Source organism: Coenobita brevimanus, chromosome 54 (genome assembly GCF_032717465.1).
Source record: "Coenobita brevimanus isolate Jiangsu-jjx chromosome 54, ASM3271746v2, whole genome shotgun sequence".
Lineage (NCBI taxonomy): Eukaryota > Metazoa > Arthropoda > Malacostraca > Decapoda > Coenobitidae > Coenobita > Coenobita brevimanus.
In genome coordinates this window covers 1149854-1159122 of record NC_137007.1, presented here as the reverse complement: position 1 = coordinate 1159122, position 9269 = coordinate 1149854, and the positions used below count along the sequence as shown (strand labels likewise).

Here is a 9269-nt window from a genome sequence, read left to right as displayed (position 1 = left end):
TAATAACAATAATAATAATAATAATAATAATAATAACAACTCAGCATGACACTCGGTATAAATAAAAATTCAAGTTCCGTCGTTTATAATTTAAAAAAAAAAAAAAATCGAATAGCCACGAACATTTTTGCGTCACATTTTTAAAAACATTCCATATTTTTTCGCCGAATTTCACATCACTTTAGCGATGATTGGAAGGGGCGTTATGCGAGAGGCGGATGGGAGTAACTAATTTATTTAATGTACTTTCCTTACAGGCTATCCCAAGCAAAAGTGAAGTGAAATGTAACAAGAGAGATAACAGAACACGATAAGAGTAAAATACGGGACAGAAAAAAGCAAGGAAATAAGAAGAGAAACAGAGAAAGAAAAATAACAAAAGTGAGAGAAAGAAAGGCAAGATAACACTGAAATATACAGCAAAAGTAAAATAAATGTGAAAAAATAGAAAGAACAAGAAATTTCTGTGACAAAGTAAAGCCAGAATAAAGAGAAAAAAAGATACAGAAAACTACCAACAAGTGAAAGAAAACCAGGAAAATTGAAAATAGTAAAAATACAGAAATAACTAAATCAAAGTGTGGAAATTAAGGTTCAAGAAATCAGTTTATTCTAACAATCCAAAAAAGAAAAAAGAAACGAGGGCTGAGCTGATGAAAACTGATTAAAAAAAAATAGTGCATGGTTAAACAGTGACTGACTATAAACCAAAGTGAGAAAATATGGAAATCAAAGAAAGTGACAATCCAGAGAGAAGAAAAACCCCCTGATGCATCATTATTTATAAAAGAAAAGGAGAGAGAGAGGAAAATGAAAAGACAGACGACAATATTAACGAAGAAATAGATTAATAAAGACATCAAGAAAAACGTAGTGTCAACAAATAAAATAAAATAATAAACTAGAAAAGAAATGGATACAGAAGTGTGGTGATATTTTAAAACCAGAAGCTACAAAAAGTTTTACCAATAATGTTAAATATCAGACGGTACAGAAAATCACCTGGATACTGACGTGAAATAACCAACTTTACTAAACTGGTGATTGAGGAACAAATTCACTGACACACTTATGGTTACAAAACAATCATTAGTGGTTAATATTGATTACGTGAGACAGTGAATATTAACCATGATCTTAAAACAATAAAAAATATCCGTAGTGTTGGATATGAAGGTGTAGTGAAGACCTGGTTGTGTGTAGTGAAGGTGTTGGCAATAATGATAATGTGTGGGTGTGTGTAGTGCAGGGACGATGATGCCAACACACAGGAACAGACGCACACATCCCACCCTCATCCTCGTCCTCCTCCTCTCTCTGCTCTATGGTAAGTATAAACTCTAAAATATTAGCTCTACTTCAGTCCTCACTTAATAACTAATATGTCTCTTGCTGATACTCCAAATGTATATATATATCAAGCACTGCAATAACTTTTGTTGTTTTATAGTTGTTGTTGTTGTTGTTGTTGTTGCTGTTGTTGATGATGATGATGATGATGATGTAGGGATGAAAGTCCATGGCAGTAGAGATGATACGATATATGAAAATTGATATAAATATTATTCTTATCAGTCCTCATAAAAATCCTATCATCATCACAGAGGCGAAAATGAATATATTAACACGTCTTGCTGTCTCCCAACCTATACGACGTTCACTTCCACCTGACAATGATTCCTAACCCCTTTCAGCCCCGTTGATGGCCAGGTGTTGTCAGATTAAAGGGTTGACTGAATGAGAACACCAAATCGGCTGAATTACTGAAAACCCCAAGGACAATCTCTGATATTATTCGTCCCTGTTAAGCAACGACACATCCTCCCACTACAAAGCACCCTCTTCATATCCTCCCACACCTGTACCGGCAGTGTTAATTAAAAGACATAAATATTGGTGACCATGAACTGCCACTCTAATTTACAAAGCTGCCAGATGTTTGGGTAAAAGTGCTGGCCTGAAAATTACGATTATTATACAGGTCTCGTGTGTTGTGAAGATATCTTAATGAGGCGGGCAAATCAGGCCACGACACAGCAAAATATAATGACCCCGCAATTAGTGTCATTATGCCTGCTGGTTAAAGAGTCCTAATTAGGTACAAAGACTAAATCCTGTTAATAATTTCTTCCTCGTCCCTCCCACCCTCTGCCACATTTTTCTTCCGCACCTTTTCCATTCATAATTTACCTCTTTCCCTTTCCCTTCCTTTTGCTCTTAATGTACGCCCATCTATCTATCCCAATGCCTGCTTATAATTTCATTTCGATCCATTTCCTCTATCACTGTCCTCCTCCCTCCCTTCCCATTTCTTCTTGTTTCTCCTTTCCACTTCTTTGCCATTCCGTCCTTCCTCTCTCCTCTCCCATCCCCTCCAACCTATCCCAACCAATCCTCCACCCTCTTCCTCCCCTTTTCCTCCTATCCTTCTCCAACTACCCCTCCTCACCCCACCACCAAACAGTCCCCCACCTAACCCCACAGCACCCCGCCACCTAACCATCATCTACCAAACCCATGCCACCCAGCCATCCCCTACCAGACCCCTGCCACCCATCCCACTCCAACTACCCCTCTCCTCCCTGTCACCTACCATCCCCTACCTGTCCCCTGCTACCCTGCCACCCCCTAATATAGAAGGCGTCTAAGGAAAAATGCGCAACAAATCAGAAGTCTATTTTAGGCTTAATTATGAACCATAATTTCCTATCACCACGAGTCCATTTCTGTCATTAATGAGCTACAATTACCAATGGCCTTGTGGAGAAATTACGAGGGGAGGGGAGACTAATTTTTTCTTTTTCTACTCCCACATAAGGCCGTCAGTGGCCAATATACCTCCGTCGAGAACTGGACATGTTGATATACTAATTATTCCTCCCAGTTCACTCAAGAATAACCGCCTCATATCTGGCATATATTTCACGAGGCCCCTTATTATTAGGACGTGCCATGATGGGGGAGAGAGCTAGGGGAGGAAAAGGGAAAGGGTAGACGGCGGGGTGAAGAAGGGAAGGTTTGGGGAGCAACAGGAAAGGGTAGATGGAGGGTGGAAAAGGGTTGGGAAGGGGTAGGTAGCTGGGTTGGGAGAGGTAGGGAAGGGGTACGTAACAGGGTAAGGAAGGGAGGGCTTGGGAAAGAAGGGTAAAGGGTAGGTGGCAGGGTGGGGAGGGTAGAGGAAGAGGAGGTTGGCAATGTAGGGAAGAGCAATTGGAGAAGGACGGGGGTAACAGAGGAAGAAAGGTGGAAAGAAGAAATGGAGAATCTAATAAAAGCAATGGAGATACAAAGGAAAGGGAAATGATAAAAGAATACTGTGAGGGATAGGGAAATGAAGAGTGACTGCTGGAGATGCACGGAGATGGCGAGGGACTGAAAGAGATGAGAGAACAAAGGAAGAAATAAAAGAAACCAGAAAAGAGCGGGAAAAAGGACAAGCAATCAAAAAAATAAGTATATAACAATGAAACAGAAAAGAGAAAGAAATATGAGGGAAAAAATTGTCAGATGCCAGCGAAGAAGAGGAGGGAGAGGAGGGGCAAAAAAAAAAAAAAATAATGATGAGATGACAATGAAAATAGATAAGAGAAATTACGTAAAAAAAAAAAAAAGAAGGAAATTATTATGAAACAGAGGATGAGTGAAAGGAAACTTGACGAAAAATTACTCTGTGAAATGACAACGAAAAAAGGACAGTGACACCGTAAGAAAAAGTCTAAAAATAAGATAACACACAGAAAAAGGAAAATGATACCGTAAAAAATAGACAGCCTAAATAAAAGATGACAACACACACACACACACACACACACACAAATGATATCGTCAAATGATGAAAAAAAGTCTAAATAAAAGATGGCAACATAAAAAAAGGAAAATGATACCTTCAAATAATGAAAAAAGTCAAAACCTAAGCTGACAACACACAAAGCCCCACCTAATCCCCCAACAGGTGTATAATCCGGTCTTTGAAGCCTCCCTACCTGGCTTTGGCTTTGATCTCGGCACTGTTACCCGCCCTAATGGCTTTCTTTTTCATCTCTTATCATCCCCAATTTTCAGTTTTTACATCGAATTTCTCCATTTTACTTCAAATTTTGCCTTCTCCAATTCTGACTTTCATGTTGTCTCCACAGTACCCAAAATTCCGTCTTATATTTCACTCTCACATTGAATTTCTCCATATTACTCCATATTTTGCATTCTCCAATATCATGTCCTCATCATTCTGGCTTTATTTTTCTTCCATTCTACCTGTCCTCCAATTTTCATCTCGTCGGTAGGTGATCTTTTCTTTATATTTTGCTAGTATTTTTTCTCTTGTTTGTCTTTGTGTGTCCTTAAGTTTTCATATATTTCTCTTCAGATTAATCACTTCTTTCGTCTTCCACTCATTCTCAGCAGTGTGATCTCTTATTATTGGTACATTTTTTTCTGTTAATTCTCTGTACAGTTTCCCCATTTTCGAGTTGCTGTATTTCATTATTATATATATATTTTGTTATTTTAATGTTCCCTGTGTCCTATGACCACTACTTGTATATTATTAGCCTGTGTTTCTATATATTTATCTATCCATCTACTGCCAGACGCCTCAATCCTGTAAAGAGTGGCCACAAACAAATCGCCTCCATGTCTTCCTGTACTCTGTCATTTCGCTGTCCTCTGCCAAACTCTCATCACCCCCACTCTCTCATATACCTCTCCACTCCATCCCTCCATCTCATCCCCGGTCTCCCTCTCTACCGCTTGAATTATTCTGAAATCTAATGCAGAATTTTTTTTTTTTTAGATCTGCAATTTACCTTATATTTCCTTCAACGCGAAACACTTTTTACATAATTGTTTATTCTCAACAATAATTACACTTTTATTCAGTTACCCCTCCCATACAAAGACGACTTACCATATTTAATTCATCTATACTACTACTAATACAAGTACTACAATTATTATTATTATTATTATTATTATTATTATTAGTAGTAGTAGTAGTAGTAGTAGGGTGTTAGTATTAGTAGTCTTCGTAGTAGTAGTAGTATTGCAAAGGAAAGACGATTATATTCAGTACAAAAGCTACAATCCCCAACACCTGCAATACGCCGATTACGCTTTTCTACCATTATTATTTTAAACAGGAGAGTTGGTTAGGGCTAAGATGCGAATGAATGTGTTTGAGTGGATGAGTAAACTGGGAGTGTGTCGTCCTGTCTCGGCTACCTCCCTTTCTTTGGGGGAAGCAGCCTAGGTATATAGATGGATAGATAGATTATTTTACACAGTTTGAAACACCTCGTAGTGAAGGGGTTAACTGATCACACATTTACCTACCTTTACTTAATAACATAATTGCTTTTTTTTCATACTTTTTTTCTGTTTGTAAACTATACGGTAAAATCATTCTCAGCTTTTAACTATATGACAAAGATTATAATTTTCATTTACGTTCTCTCTCTCTCTCTCTCTCTCTCTCTCTCTCTCTCTCTCTCTCGTAATTAAGCCCCAGGCCTCCAGGTGGCATAATGGAGGGAAGGGCAGGTAACAAAAATAAGCCCTCCAATCTTTGTTTTTATTCCACGGGGTCAAGTTTATAAAGGATCTGAATCTGTTTTTACGAGCCTGAAATAACAGCCAATCATAATCACACATCCTTGGGTTCTTCCTTTTTTTTCCTTCCTATTGACTGTTGTTTTGTTTTCAGGAGTTTGGTCCCCTAATGAGTTTAAAAAAAGGTATATAAATAGGTAATTATATGGAAAAATTAGGTTTCAAAATGTAACTATGGATTTTTACTGATTTTCACTGTAGTATGGCTGTTAAGTGTCTGATAAGTGTATAAGTGAAGGTGACTGTATAATCTAGCCACCTTACTCTGAACACTTAAGAACATTTACTGAACATAATGCTGAACATAAACCTAAGGGACGATCACACCGTTTTTCATATTTCATCAACTACTGTTCACTGTAGTTCGGTTGTGGAGCGTTTAATAGGTGTATAAGTGAATGGAGGTGAGAGATATATAAGGCGAGTGTGAGTTGGAGGGAAGGCAGCCAAATAGCAGATATATGAGAGGGAAGTGTGAGTTGGAGCGAAGGCAGCCAAATAGCAGAGGACAGAGGGACATGGAAGGGATTTGTTTGTGGCCACCTCTTACGGGATAATGGTGTCTGGCTGTAGATAAATTGACAGATAGGAAGGTAGACAGAGATACACACAGACAGAGAGATAGACAGATAAACATACCGATAGGTTGACAGAGATACAGATAAACAGATAGGTGGATAGATAGACAGACAGACTGATGGATGAGTGAAGAGGAATGTATTAACAAGCAATCTAATGCACAAATCTGGCTTAGGAAAATTTATGAATACAGCCTGATGTCAGACGAGGCGGGGTATTGATTACACACGCTGGGAGAAACACCAACATGACCTGCACTGGGGAGAGGAAAAAAAGAAAGAAAGAAGACAGAACTGAGACAGACTGACAGAAGGGCAGAAAGAAAGAAATGTGAAATGATGACAGACTGACAGGGAGAAAAACAGAAATGAGGAATGAATGAATGAATGAACCAATGAATGAATGAATGAATGAAATGAAGAAAAAAGCATTAATTTCATCTATTGAACCCCGTCCCATTTTCTTCATAACCCTCAAAAAAAAAAAAAAAAAGTGAAATATTGTCGTCTGTGTACTACAAGACAATATGTAAGATTTTCCTTGGCTAAAACAGAAACAAATGGAGCTGCGAGATATAACACTAACAGCCACTACGATGAATAAACAGGTGCACACATCAACCACCTACCTACATATGGGAGGGGGGTGGGGAGACAAATAGGTGGGGGAGGGAAAAAAAAAAAAAAAAAAAAAAAAAGGAGGGAAGGGGTACTGATAGGCTAGGAAGAAAAGAGTGATCGGGACGGGCTTGGTAAATTACAAAGGGTATCTCAGGGGATGGAGACAATAATTTTACTGCCAAAAAACCATAATGCATATGATGGAGGAAAATGAGAGGTTAGTAAACTTATGACAAAGATGTTTATGGGCGAATGAGGAGATAAAACAGAGGACAAAGTGGAAGAGTACAAGAGGGGATGAATGCATGACAGTGAAGGAAAGATAAGCAATAGAAGTGACTTATATTGTAGTTATTTCAGGTAAACTTTGAGACAGGACGTGCAGTATTATAGCTCCGCACCCGTTTAAGTCCACACGCAGTTCAGTGCAATAAAGGACCCTCGCCTGGTAGAGTGACAGCTATAATTAGTCCTTCCTAATGCTGGTGAAGTACGAATAGGGAAGGGGTGTCTGGAGGAAAAGCATTACATGTGCAAGTCCAAGTGTTATACTGACTGTCTGTGTGAATATATGCCAACACATGAAGGACACACTATCAATACCCATTTTCAACGTCCATTACAGGTTGGATTTACAAAAGAGCCAATTCAGAAGACATTCAGATCGGCAAACGAGCACAATATGAGAGAAATACCGTGACTCCGGCAATATATACAGATAGATAAATATATACAGAGAAATACAAAATCTTTAAATACACCGGTATGTAGGAATAGGCTACATAAGAAACAGAAGTACAAACAGATCCACAGACAGATGCAGACAGAAACAGGCAGAGGGAAAGACACACATGAGGAAATCGACAGAGGCAAAAATGAGGAAGTTGACAGAGGCAAAAATGAGGAAGTTGACAGAGGCAAAAATGAGAAAATCGACAAAAAGACACACACGAGAAAGTCGACAGGACACAAATGAGACAATCAACAAGAGGTATAAGTCTTGTATCATCAGGCAGGTCGTAAATAATTAGGTTAAAGGGATAAAAAAAAAGGGGAAAGTGAAAATAATAAAAAAGATGGTGAAAAAGGTAGACCTAATTTGCCAGGTAGCTAATCAGCCATCAGCCGGATATTACCTGGGAAAATTTGTCTTGTATGGTGGGGGCCAGGGGGGGGGGATAGAGGCCTGATTAACAAAGGGGGAGAGGGTGGGAGGTGAGGGAAGAGAGAGGAGGAGAATGAGGAAGAGGAAGAGGAAAGAGAGAGAGGGAGAATGAGAGGGAATGGGAGACAGACGGAGAGTCAATGGGGATTAGTGTGTGTGTGTGTGTGTGTGTGTGTGTGTGTGTGTGTGTGTGTGTGAGAGAGAGAGAGAGAAAGAGAGAGAGAGGCTTCTGCACATCCACATAGTTGCTATTTACTGAAGGTCTGGTGAAAATTCGTCCAAAACATTTCGAGGTATTTTGGCCAAACACACACACACACACACACACACACACACACACACACACACACACACACACACACACACACACACACACACACACTGACAAAAACTACATCGCCTCGCAATGCTACAGGCAGGCGATAACAACAAATAATAATAATAATAATAATAATAATAATACCGTACAGCACACTACCAATTAGGGTGACAACAGAACAAGAAACACTAAAGAGAAAACAATATAGAGGAAAATAATTGCATGTAACCCTGAACTCCATGCCTGACAGAAAATTGCTAATGTTGACGAAGCGACGCAACACACTGGGAGCCTAAAATGGTACACACAAGGAGAAAAAAAGCAGGAAAAGTTTGTGTGTGTGTGTGTGTGTGTGTGTGTGTGTGTGTGTGTGTGTGTGTGTGTGTGTGTGTGTGTGTGTGTGTGTGTGTGTGTGTGAGAGAGAGAGAGAGAGAGAGAGAGAGGAAATCCTGAAATCCTGAACTCCAACCAACTGTAAGCAAGGAATTCAAGAGAGTACCGGGGAGAATTCTGTGCTCCTGCCTGCGGAATTGTACCTCTGTATTTGCTGTTTATTCTGGAACACAATGAATTTATGAACAGGTGCGTATTTCTCGGGTAATCCGTATTTCCCAGGTAATCCGTATTTCCTTGGTAATTTGTATTTCTCAAAGGTTAAGGCGTATTCTGGTTATTTCTCTATTTGTAAATGTGAATCCTACGCAAAAGTCTCGAGTTCTGTACATATATCTATTGATCTATTTATCTATCTAACAATCCATCTATCTATCCATCTGTCTATCTATCCATCCATCCATTTATCTATCCAAAACCCTTCAAATTCCAAAAGTCGATTCCAAGCTGATGAAAATCGTCTGAGAATGGAAAGAATAAACCTTAAAAAAGTAATCAGATGGAAAAGACTGAGAGAGAGAGAGAGAGAGAGAGAGAGAGAGAGAGAGAGAGGTGGGGAAACTGATGAGACAAACAGCCTTTGACT

General features: G+C 39.1%; 1 protein-coding gene across 1 annotated transcript in view; it reads left to right on the top strand.

Moving 5' to 3' along the window:
- Nucleotides 1-1177: 1177 nt before the first annotated feature.
- LOC145400981 (uncharacterized) overlaps nt 1178-9269 on the top strand; it is a 30685-nt gene continuing 22593 nt past the window's right edge. The window contains exon 1 of the mRNA XM_080273341.1: nt 1178-1327. Coding sequence (XP_080129467.1) covers nt 1255-1327 — 73 coding nt within the window. The 5' untranslated portion in view covers nt 1178-1254. The remainder of the gene's footprint in view (nt 1328-9269) is intronic.